This window comes from Eschrichtius robustus, chromosome 1, assembly GCF_028021215.1.
Source record: "Eschrichtius robustus isolate mEscRob2 chromosome 1, mEscRob2.pri, whole genome shotgun sequence".
Lineage (NCBI taxonomy): Eukaryota > Metazoa > Chordata > Mammalia > Artiodactyla > Eschrichtiidae > Eschrichtius > Eschrichtius robustus.
The window spans coordinates 31,192,023-31,205,312 of NC_090824.1; the positions used below are offsets into that span (position 1 = coordinate 31,192,023).

Here is a 13,290-nt window from a genome sequence, read left to right on the forward strand (position 1 = left end):
CCCATGCTCCGCAACAAGAGAAGCCACCGCAATGAGAAGCCCGCGCACCACAACAAAAAGTAGCCCCCGCTCACCGCAACTAGAGAAAGCCCGCGCACAGCAACGAAGACCCAGCGCAGCCAAAAATAAAATAAATAAATTTATAAAAAAAAAAAAAATTGAAACGACAAAGGTTTACTATCAACAATTTCTGATACAAGGTAAAATATATTCCCCTTGGAAGTAATAAACATTTATCTACAGCAGAAAAAAATTGTACCTATATTATGCTTCAAGAAGGTATCTTATTATTTATAAAAGTATGGGAAAATGAAGCTTGCAGAGCCTGAAAAGAAGCTAGAAATGTATTATGTAGACTGTCTATGTAAACAGAACTTGTATTACCCACAGAAATAAATGTATATTCCCATGTGTTAATCAATTCTTGCAAAAGAGTATCGATCTAACTGCTAACAATAACAACAGAAAATAGATCTAATGGGATTATTAATAATAAGGAACAGAGGATGGCTAAGATAATAGACTTTAATAGTAATTTTATATGGTGACCATAAAAGAACTCTACAAGAAAAATTTTTCTTTAGGAGATATTAAAAACCTAACACCTTGCACAAGTTTGTAAATTATGACGAAGCCCACTATTATAAATTACCTACACTAAACTTTCTGCATAGCGTTTAGATTAATATAGCACCTATAATAGTCCCCTAAATACTGAAATTGTTTTCTACCCATTAAGCTATGCTGAAGCCCAGCCCAGTCTTAATTCACACTCCTTCAAATTTTCAAAACAATAAAAATGCTCTAGATACATAGTGACATAGAAAAAGCTTAGCTTCTATTTAAAATTTAAACCATAATATCAACATTTTATCAGTAGAGATAATTTCAATGCATATACTTGGAAGATGTGGACTGCAAATGTGAAGTATGAATAGAAATAAACTATAAAGTTCAGTAATTTCTTGCCCTTTCATATTTTTTTCTATAGTTGTACACTCATCTTTCGATAAGATGTTAGATGGTTAAACTAAATAAGGGTGTATTTTAACCATGGTGGCTGCCCAAAGTGTTATTTTCAAGTTCTGCAAAACATTATTCCAGGGTAATTTTGGTATAGTCTTACTTATTTTGAAAATAAAATGTACATGTAACAGGGGAATACATTTCTAAGTATACCAATTCATATCCACATATCCTACTCTAAAAACAGAGATATTTCTAAAAATCTTATTTAGTAAAATGCTTTTACTAACAGCATTCTGGTTTTGGTGTTCCCATTCTAAAGATAAAACAAAGCTCTGAAACCAAATATATAGAATATCAAATGCATACACTAGTTCAAAACCTAAATATAATGCCACGTATCAGAGCTCAATCTATTTGATCTTTTATAAATATTTATTTCATAAGTCTATTCAGGTTCCATGTAAACTCACTATAACTTTTACTTTAAGATGACAGTATTTTAACACTTACAAATCAACTCCATTATTCCTGGATCTTTCCCTAAAGTAGCAGCCTTGACTATTTTTTCCTATCTATAAATTAATTCCTGTTCAGTCTTTAATTATTAAATAAGTGCCTTTTTCTTTCTAATTACAATTCTAAAATAAAAACTGGAAAAGCAATTTAATGTTCAGTTTATTACTTAATGATCTGTAAAAGTAATACCGTAAACTGTAATTTTTATAAAGAAGTACTCACCATTACCACCAAAGATATGGATATCCAATTGTTCACAAAGGTACATTACAAATGTATTCACCTGAGGCAGGAGACCAATGAAAAATACTATTGGGAAACAGAGTGTAAACACTAGAGAAGGAAAGAAAAGCAAGTTAAAAACAGTATATCACATCCATCCTTTTGTTCACCTAAGATAATAAAATAAATGATAAAAAGAAACCCGAAATTAATATAAATTACTAAGGTAGTTTCTTAAAGTTGCTTAAAACTACGAACCAAATTTCTTAAAATATACCATTTTAAATTATTTCTCTCTAGATAACTGCCTGAATATTAAATAATCTTTCCAACTATAAACAACAGCTTTTAAAATTAATTCAACTGTTTTCACATAATAGGGACCTGAGATCCAAAGGAAATCTTTCATTCCATCTGCTTCAACAACAGAAGAATTACTATAATATTTGTTCATCATTAGCTTTTTTCATTCCTAACAGCCCTATAGTTTTGTTCCTCACTGAGAGGACGGCAATAAACAGCAAAATAAACCCAGTAAAAGTATTTTTATCTATATAATTGATCTATTTATCAGTGAATGGTTTGTATACAAATAAATTAACATTAAGATCTAAGATACTTTAAAGATGACTCACCTATAACTAAATCCCTGGCTGATATAAGCACCAGCGGATTGGTGAAAGTTATTCCATATAATTTGAACTTGGTTGTAGTAAGGTTTCTGCTACCATAATCCAAGAGCCAAATAAGACCACAACACAAACAGAAATAAACTGGTCTACTGTAGGCAATGATACGATTATGACCCTGAAAATGATATTAAAAAAGAAGTCAGTTTATTTAATTTGAAGTGTCACAACTACCTACTGAGATTTTTGATGGCTTATATTCTAAGGATTCAAAATGCATCCATATGGAGGTCAGGTTTCTGACTGTGGCAGAAGGGAATTACAAATAAGGATAGGAGGAAGAACAGAATAAACCCCACGATACTTGATTGAAATTAAGAATCAGTATGAACTCAGTATTTTTAATATGCATATAAATAGATAGGTATAAGAATAAATGTGTGTATATACGTGTATGAGTGTATGTAAGTGTATACATGTATTTTTCTAGCTTTATCCACTGAGAGGACCTAGAAGCAATGACATTCTAGTAATAAAGATTACTAGCATCCAGATCTTAGTTTATAAATAACATTATCCACTAAAAAGAACTAAGGATCCACAGAGAAAAGGCTGGGGTCGGGAAAGTATAAGATGAGCTTGGAACAAATAATTGTGCCCAAAAGGAAGAAAGTACGTTTAAAATGATGAAGGTATGTCAAAAGGACACAGAAGGCAGCTTGATGGGCTCCCAATGGCCAAATCAGGGACAATTTGAGCATCAAAATAATGATAGTAACATTACTGTCCATTTAATAAAATAAGAATCCATGAATCCACACCAATACAAAAAAAAAAAGGAAAGTTCTTACAGTAAAAAGTCAACTAATAAATGTAGAAGCTATGATGGAGCTAAAAAAATCACTATTTGGCAACCATCAAATGATAACTGATTCAGGCAAGAAACATCAATAGATACTAAAAACAACTGGGCGGACGTTTGCAGGGCAACAGGACATATACACAATCTCAAAGTATCTCCTATGATATACTTATTAACTACAAGAGAAAAATGGTAACATTACAGTAGAGTATTGGTTCTCAAGGGAGTGGGAGGGGATTCTGCCCCCCAGGGAACATATAGCAATGTCTGAAGACATTGTGGTTGTCACAATTGGGGTGAGGGTGCTATTGGCATCTAATGGGTAGAAGTCAGAGATAATGCTAAACAGCCTACAATGCACAGGACAGATCCTCCCCACCCCCAACTTTCAACAAAGAATTATCCAGCCCAAAATGTTAACACTGCAGTGTTTCAAAAACACTGCATACACTACCTTTAGCCAAAAAATCAAAGTTAACATCACCAGTAAAAGCATAAACTGACATTATGTGCTTCTGGATATGATGAGTTACGAAGAACACAGCATTTTCGTAATATTCCTACCAAAAAAGCACAGCCCGTATCTAATAAAGAAGAAATATCAGACAAACTCAAATTGAAGATCATCTGTCTACAAAATTACTGGCCTGTACCCATTAAAAATGTCAATATTGTGTGAGACAAATACTGAGGAATTGCTCTAAATTAAAGGAGGCTAAAAAGAACAAATGCACTATCAGGGACTTTCTATTGCCAGTGAGAAAATAATAACATAAATCTTAGTTCAGTCTCACATATGACCAAAAAAAGGTTTTGAGGAATGTTAAGGAAACACAAGTTACAGGTGTATTAGAGTGACTTACATGTCTGGGAGAAGAAGAATCTGGTTGAACACTCTAAAAAAGAAACAGACAGATTATACTACTAAAGACCTGGTAATTTTACATTAACTTCCAAAATGCCTGAAATAATTTCAAGTAAATATCCCATAGATAAGAAATGACCTACATTAATTCTGTTGAAACATCAACAGAAGACAAAACATCAGCTCCAGATACTGATGTCACTGATATTAAAACATCTCAAATCTTTCCTAACTCTTATACTTACTATGGTTAATTATTAATTTGCATCTAGCTTAATGTTTCTGAAGTGGCATATAGCAGATAGATCCGTCCTACTACTTGGCTCATTACAGCACTTAAGTACAGTTAAGGTAGAATGCTTTCTCAGGGGAACATCACTCCATTCAGGAAATGCACAAAATATGGGTTAGCTTAAAAGAAGGATTCCAGTTCTGCCCACAGATTCCAAACTTACTAAACAATTCAATGGTAGTTGTGTTAAATATATTCTTTGCATTTGCACATCAAACTCATCAAATTAGTTAAGCTGTATCCTTCTAAGAGACTTTAACAACTTTCCATAAAAATGTTCAAAATGTACAGTGCAGCTACCTCCCAAATCATGACTTTTCTCCAAAGTTGCTGTTCATTTTCAATAGCATACCAAGCAATTTCACTAGGATGGTCTATCACCATCCTACAATTCTACATTGGACTAAGCTCACTGAGTTTAGGATGTGGCCCTTGGCTGGATATGAGACCAGACAATCTTTAAACTCTTTCAATTCAAACATCTATACTCCTAAAGCTCTGTTCCCGCCTTTCTTATTTCTATTTATGTTATTACTATTCTTCTAGTCAACTAGATTTTAAAAATCTGAAATATTTTTAAAAATCTGAGTCATCCTTTGCCCTTTCCATATCTAACCATATTAAGCAGTGGACAAAATTAACAGGATAAGGGACATTGGATCCAGGGAATGAATTTAAATGGTTTAAGGCAATAAAGGGATGGATTAAGGGGAACTGAAATAAAAAGCAAGAAGAAAGGCGAGAAGCTGTAACACAGAATCACCAAATTTAATCAGAGGACGGAGTCACTGTCATTAGGGGTGAAGAAGAAGGAGGAGAGGCTCTAGGATCTGGGTTGGTATACAACTATCAAAAGCAAAGGAACTGGGGCAGAGGCAAGATGGCGTACTAGGAGGAAGCGGAATTCTCGTCTCCTCACAATTAGGGCACCTACCAGGCATCCGTGGGGGAGGGCACCTAAGGGGACAGAAGGAACCCCAAGTGACTGGGTAGGACGTGGTGCATGGGGGGAGTGAAGGGGGAGAAGAAGTGGAGGCGGGATGGGACTGGCGCCCCTGAGGGGCAGCTGGGGGAGGGGAAGGGATCCCAGGCCCAAAGGGGGAAACTGGGGAACCACTGGGAGGGCAGAGGATCAAAAGGGAGCATGGCCAGCTTTCCCCTGCCCACTTGGACCCCCAGAAACCTGCTGAGATCCCGGGCCTGATCCTCTGCCCACCTAGGCTCCCTCCAGCCATGTGGGTCCTGAGGGAGTGGGAGGGAGGGAAGGGGGAGCAAAAGTAAAGGCCACACCTCTGGGACCGGCACCCCTGAGGGGTGGCTGGGGGAGGGAAGGAGCTCCTACACCCAGCAGGACCCAGCGACAGTTAGGGGTCCAGCAGCAACGGGGGAGACCCTGGGAGAGAGGGGGAGGGGCGCGAAGGAACGGAAGGGAAGGGGGCCAGTGCTACCCTGTCCACTTAGGCACTGGGAAGCCTGTTGGGCTCCAGGACCTAATCGTATGCCCTCAGAGCCTCCCTCCTGCCACGCAGAGCCCAAGCCCCGCCCTTACACCCCCACCCAGGGCCCCACCTCTACCCTTGGAGACCCCCTCTGAGACCCCCTCCAACTGTGCTGGGCCTAAACCCCACCCACACACCCTCACTCAGGGCCCTACCTCCAAACTCCGGAACTCCACTCTCCAGAGGCCCTCCTTTCCACATGCTGCCTCCCCCCTTCTGCCAGGTCCTAAGCAGAGGCCCCGCCCCACACTTGAACGTCACCCTGCCTAGGGCCCGCCCCATGCTCAAACATCACCCCCCCCCACCCGCCTAGGTCCCACCCCACCCTAAACCCCGCCCCTGCCTGAGTTCCACCCCCCACCTAAACTTCACCCCCATAGCCAAGGCTTTTTATTTTCTTTTCTTTTTTCTTCTTTTAGATTGGGGTTCTGTTTTACCTTGTTGATTCACTATTGTTGATTTTTTAATTTTTCCTAATAAATCTTTTATTTTCCTAATTTTATTTTATTCTTTCTCCTTTGTTAGTGATCTCTCCTTTTCGCTTGTGCCCCCCCCTTTTTTTCTGCTGCGGTTTTATTTTACCCTGTTGCAGTTGTTTCAATTATACTTTTATTTTTCCTAATATACTTTTTAACTTTCTTTTTTTTTAAGATCTATTTATTGATGGATTGATTGATTGCTATGTTGGGTCTTCGTTTCTGTGCTAGGGCTTTCTCTAGTTGCGGCAAGCGGGGGCCACTCTTCATCGTGGTGCGCGGACCTCTCACCATCATGGCCTCTCCTGTTGCGGAGCACAGGCTCCAGACGCGCAGGCTCAGTAGTTGCGGCTCACGGGCCCAGTTGCTCCGCGGCATGTGGGATCTTCCCAGACCAGGGCTTGAACCCGTGTCCCCTGCCTTAGCAGGCAGATTCTCAACCACTGCGCCACCAGGGAAGCCCTAACTTTCTAATTTTATTTTGTTTTTTATTCGTTGATATTGTACTGCTCCTTTTTTTTCTTTCTTTCTTCCTGTTTTCTTTTTCTTTTTTTTTTACCACACCACAAAGTTTGCGGGATCTTGGCTCCCAGGCCAGACATTGGGCCCAAGCTCTTGTGGTGGGAGCTCTGAGTCCAAACCACACTAACAGAGAACCTCAGACCCCAGGGAATATCAATCGGAGTGAGGCCTCCCAGAAGTCCTCATCTCAGCACCAAGATGCAGCTCTATCCAACTGCCTGCAAACTCCAGGGCTGAACGTCTCAGGCCAAACAATCAGTAAGACAGGAATACAGCACCACCCAACAGCAACAACAAAAAGACAAAAAGATATGTTACAGATGAAGGAGCAATGTAAAAACCTACAAGACCAAATAAATGAAGACAAAATAGGTAACATACGTGAAAACGAATTCAGAGTAATGATAGTAAAGATGATCCAAAATCTTGGAAACAGAATGGAGAAAATACAAGAAACATTTAACAAGGATCTAGAAGAACTAAAGAGCAAACAAACAGTGATGAACAACACAATTACTGAAATTAAAAGTACTCTAGAAGGAATCAATAATGGAATAACTCAGACAGAAGAAAGCATAAGTGGCCTGGAAGACAAAATGGTGGAAATAACTGCCAGGGAGTGAATAAAGAAAAAACAACAACAAATGCTAAAGGAACTTCTCTAGGCAGGAAACAAAAGAGAAGTAAAAGACCAACAAAAACAAACCCAAAACAATTAAGAAAATGGTAATAGGAACATACGTATCGGTAATTACCTTAAATGTAAATGGGTTAAATGCTCCAAACAAAGACATAGACTGGCTAAATGGATACACAAATAAGACCCGTATATATGCTGTCTACAAGAGACTCACTTCAGACCTAGGGACATATACAGACTGAAAGTGAGGGGATGGAAAAAGATATTCCATGCAAATGGAAATCAAAACAAAGCTGGAGCAGCAATTCCCATATCAGACAAAATAGACTTTAAAATAAGGACTATTACAAGAGACAAAGAAGGACACTAGATAATGATCAAGGGATCAATCAAAGAAGAAAATATAACAAGTGTAAATATTTATGCACCCAACATTGGAGCACCGCAATACATAAGGCAACTGCTAACAGCTATAAAGGGAAAAATCGACAGTAACACAATAATTGGAGGAGACTTTAACACCCCACTTTCACCAATGGCCAGATCGTCCAAAATGAAAATAAATAACGAAACACAGGCTTTAAATGACACATTAAACAAGATGGACTTAATTGATATTTATAGGACATTCCATCCAAAAACAACAGAATACACTTTCTTCTCAAGTGCTCATGGAACATTCTCCAGGATAGACCATATCTTGGATCACAAATCAAGCCTTGGTAAATTTAAGAAAATTGAAGTTGTATCAAGTATCTTTTCTGACCATAACGCTATGAGACTAGTTATCAATTACAGGAAAAAAAACTGTAAAAAACACAAACACATGGAGGCTAAACAATACGCTACTAAATAACCAAGAGATCACTGAAGAAATCAAAGAGGAAATCAAAAAATACCTAGAAACAGTTGACAATGAAAACATGACGACCCAAAACCTATGGGATGCAGCAAAAGCAGTTCTAAAAGGGAAGTTTATAGCAATACAATTCTACCTCAAGAAACAAGAAACATCTCAAATAAACAACCTAACCTTACACCTGAAGCAATTAGAGAAAGAAGAACAAAAAACCCCAAATTTAGCAGAAGGAAAGAAATCATAAAGATCAGGTCAGAAATAAATGAAAAAGAAATGAAGGAAACAATAGCAAAGATCAATAAAACTAAAAGCTGGTTCTTTGAAAAGATAAACAAAATTGATAAACCATTAGCCAGACTCATCAAGAAAAAAAGGGAGAAGCCTCAAATCAACAGAATTTGAAATGAAAAAGGAGAAGTAACAACTGACACTGCAGAAATACAAAGGATCATGAGAGATTACTACAAACAACTATATGCCAATAAAATGGACAACCTGGAAGAAATGGACAAATTCTTAGAAAAGCACAACCTCCCGAGACTGAACCAGGAAGAAACAGAACATATAAGCAGACCAATCAAAAGCACTGAAATTGAAACTGTGATGAAAAATCTTCCAACAAACAAAAGCCCAGGACCAGATGGCTTCACAGGCGAATTCTATCAAACATTTAGAAAAGAGCTAACACCTATCCTTCTCAAACTCTTCCAAAATATAGCAGAGGGAGGAACACTCCCAAACTCATTCTATGAGGCCACCATCACCCTGATACCAAAACCAGACAAAGATGTCACAAAAAAACAAAACTACAGGCCAATATCTCTGATGAACACAGATACAAAGATCCTCAGCAAAATACTAGCAAACAGAATCCAACAGCACATTAAAAGGACCATACACCATGATCAAGTGGGGTTTTTCCAGGAATGCAAGGATTCTTCAGTATATGCAAATCAGTCAATGTGATACACCATATTAACAAATTGAAGGATAAAAACCATATGATCACCTCAATAGATGCAGAAAAAGCTACTGACAAAATTCAACACCCATTTATGATAAAAACTCTCCATAAAGTAGGCCTAGAGGGAACCTATCTCAATATAATAAAAGGCCATATATGACAAAACCACAGCCGACAATGTTCTCAATGGTGAAAAACTGAAACCATCTCCTCTAAGATCAGGAACAAGACAAGGTTGCCCATTCTCACCACTATTATTCAACATAGTTTTGGAAGTCTTAGCCACAGCAATCAGAGAAGAAAAAGAAATAAAAGGAATCCAAATCGGAAAAGAAGAAGTAAAACTGTCACTGTTTGCAGATGACATACTACACAAAGAAAATCCTAAAGATGCTACCATAAAACTACTAGAGCTAATCAATGAATTTGGTAGAGTAGCAGGATACAAAAGTAATGCACAGAAATCTCTTTCATTCCTATACGCTAATGATGAAAAATCTGAAAGAGAAATTAAGGAAACACTCCCATTTACCACTGCAATAAAAAGGATAAAATACCTAGGAAAAAACCTACCTAAGGAGGTAAAAGACCTGTACTCAGAAAACTATAAGACACTGATGAAAGAAAGGAAAGACAATTCAAACAGATGGAGAGATATACTATGTTCTTGGATTGGAAGAATCAACATTGTGAAAATGACTCTACTACCCAAAGCAATCTACAGATTCAATGCAATCCGTATCAAACTACCAGTGGCATTTTCACAGGACTAGAACAAAAAATTTCACAATTTGCATGGAAACACAAAAGACTCCGAATAGCCAAAACAATCTTGAGAAAGAAAAACGGAGCTGGAGGAATCAGGCTCCCAGACTTCAGACTATACTACAAAGGTACAGTAATGGTACCTTGGACGTACCAAGACAGTATGGTACTGGCACAAAAATGGTACCTTGGACGTACCAAGACAGTATGGTACTGGCACAAAAACAGAAATATAGATCAATGGAACAGGATAGAAAGCCCAGGGATAAACCCATGTACATATGGTCACCTTATCTTTGATAAAGAAGGCAAGAGTATACAATGGAGAAAAGACAGCCTCTTCAGTAAGTGGTGCTGAGAAAACTGAACAGCTACATGCAAAAGAATGAAATTAGAACACTTCCTAACACCATACACAAAAATAAACTCAAAATGGATGAAAGAACTAAATGTAAGGCCAGACACTATCAAACTCTTAGAGGAAAACATAGGCAGAACACTCTATGACATAAATCACAGCAAGATCCCTTTTGACCCACCTCCTAGAGAAATGGAAGTAAAAACAAAAATAAACAAATGGGACCTAATGAAACTTAAAAGCTTTTGCACAGCAAAGGAAACCATAAACAAGACGAAAAGACAACCTTCAGAATGGGAGAAAATGTTTGCAAATGAAGCAACTGACAAAGGATTAATCTCCAAAATATACAAGCAGCTCATGCAGCTCAATAACAAAAAAACAAACAATCCAATCCAAAAATGGGCAGAAGACCTAAATAGACATTTCTCCAAAGAAGATATACAGATTGCCAACAAACACATGAAAAGATGCTCAACATCACTAATCATTAGAGAAATGCAAATCAAAACTACAATGAGGGGGGCTTCCCTGGTGGTGCAGTGGTTGAGAATCTGCCTGCCAATGCAGGGGACACAGGCTCGAGTCCTGGTCTGGGAAGATCCCACATGCCACGGAGCAACTAGGCCTGTGAGCCACAATTACTGAGCCTGCGCATCTGGAGCCTGTGCTCCACAACAAGAGAGGCCGCGACAGTGAGAGGCCCGCGCACCGTGATGAAGAGTGGCCCCCGCTTGCCGCAACTAGAGAAAGCCCTCGCACAGAAACGAAGACCCAACACAGCCAAAAATAAATAAATTAATTAATTAATTTTAAAAAAAATCTACAACAATAAATGCTGGAGAAGGTGTGGAAAAAAGGGAACCCTCTTGCACTGTTGGTGGGAATGTAAATTGATACAGCCACTATGGAGAACAGCATGGAGGTTCTTTAAAAAACTAAAAATAGAACTTACCATATGATCCAGCAATCCTACTACTGGGCATATACCCTGAGCAAACCATAATTCAAAAAGAGTCATGTACCACAATGTTCACTGCAGCACTATTTACAATAGCCAGGACATGGAAGCAACCTAAGTGTCCATCGACAGATGAATGGATAAAGAAGATGTCATACATATATACAATGGAATATTACTCAGCCATAAAAAGAAACGAAATTGAGTTATTTGTAGTGAGGTGGATGGACCTAGAGTCTGTCATACAGAGAGTGAAGTAAGTCAGAAAGAGAAAAACAAATACCATATGCTAACACATATACATGGAATCTAAAAAAAAAAAAAAAAAAAAAAAAGGTTCTGAAGAACCTAGGGGCAGGACAGGAATGAAGACGCAGATGTAGAAAATGGACTTGAGGACATGAGGAGGGGGAAGGGTAAGCTGGGACGAAGTGAGAGAGTGGCACGGACATATATACACTACCGAATGTAAAATAGATAGCTAGTGGGAAGCAGCTGCATGGCACAGGGAGGTCAGCTCGGTGCTTTGCGACCACCTAGAGGGGTGGCATAAGGAGGGTGGGAGGGCGACACAAGAGGGAGGGTATATGCGTATGCGTATAGCTGATTCACTTTGTTATACAGCAGAAACTAACACAACACTGTAAAGGAATTATACTCCAATAAAGGTGTTAAAAAAAAGAAAAAGCAAAGGAACTGGGAAAGGAAAATATCAGAAGATGATGACGTGCCATTTTCAGAATTTGCCCAGCTGCCTGTTAGATATATAGGACTAAAGCTTACGAGAAAGGTGAAGACTGTGAGACATAAATCTGGACATAATTCATATACAGGGGCAACAAAGCAATAAAAGAGGATGACTTCACTGGCAAGGAATTACAAACTGAAAAGAGGGCCAGATAAAACCCTAGAGAGTTCTTGTAAATTAAGAGGTAGTCAAAAGAACAAAGAGGCATCAACAAAGGAAAATAAAGTTACCTGAAAAGTAGCATAATCATGAGGGTAGTATAAAGTCACAGATCGACAATGAGGAAAACATAAAAATGGAAGAAAGTATTCACAGGTATTTAAATGATGCAGCACTCACAGAGAATGAAGACTAAGAACATAGATTTGGCAATTAGAGATTATTAGCCCACAAAGACTGTAATTTCAATACTGTAATGAGGAAGAAAGTATGGATGGGTCTTGAAGAAATGGAGCAGTTGACAAAGGTGGCTTACTCCAGATGTCTATAAATGGAGAGAGAAAAAAGAAAGGAAAGCTGATGGTATAAACAGAACTAAACAAACAGTTTTCAGGATGGGAGAGGGTTCTGCATGTTAGTATGTATCAGGCGAATAACCAGTACTGGCTAAGAAAGGAAAGAAAACAGTCCATGTTACCAGTGCACACTGATGTGGCATGGAAAGTGAAAAATTTGGTATTTGAGCCTCCCATTTATGGAAAGCTTAAAATTGATAACATTTGGTATTTTAGAACCACTATTTAAACAAAAGCAAAGGGACACCGATCTTCTGCTCTCTGTGTCCACAAAGAATGTATATGCTAGTTTCGACATTATTCTATCTACCAATGATGGATCTTAATAAATTTCACCTACATAATAGAAGACTGAAAATATGAGAGTAGGACAGTTAACGTTGATAAATTAAAAGAAAATGAATTTCAAGAACTCGAATTCTTGGGAATTCCCTAGCGGTCCAGTGGTTAGGACCTGGCACTTTCGTTGCCAGGGTCCAGGTTATAACCCTGGCTGGGGAACTAAGATCCCGCAACCCATGTGGCATGGCCAAAAAAAAAAAAAAAGAAAAGAGAGAAAAAAAAAAAGAACTCGAATTCTTATTTTTTTATTTTGTATATTAATACAAAAAAAGTTTTTAGGAAGCTT

At 38.2% G+C, this 13,290-nt stretch overlaps 1 protein-coding gene across 5 annotated transcripts in view; it reads right to left on the minus strand.

Annotated features, from left to right (window-relative positions):
* PCNX1 (pecanex 1) overlaps nucleotides 1-13,290 on the minus strand; it is a 167,680-nt gene that overhangs the window by 55,830 nt on the left and 98,560 nt on the right. For all 5 annotated transcript variants that reach the window (XM_068543493.1, XM_068543484.1, XM_068543467.1 and 2 more), the window contains 3 exons: nucleotides 4,062-4,094; nucleotides 2,343-2,514; nucleotides 1,708-1,818 (listed from right to left, as the gene is read on the minus strand). In XM_068543493.1, the coding sequence (XP_068399594.1) occupies nucleotides 1,708-1,818; nucleotides 2,343-2,514; nucleotides 4,062-4,094 (316 nt within the window). The remainder of the gene's footprint in view (nucleotides 1-1,707; nucleotides 1,819-2,342; nucleotides 2,515-4,061; nucleotides 4,095-13,290) is intronic.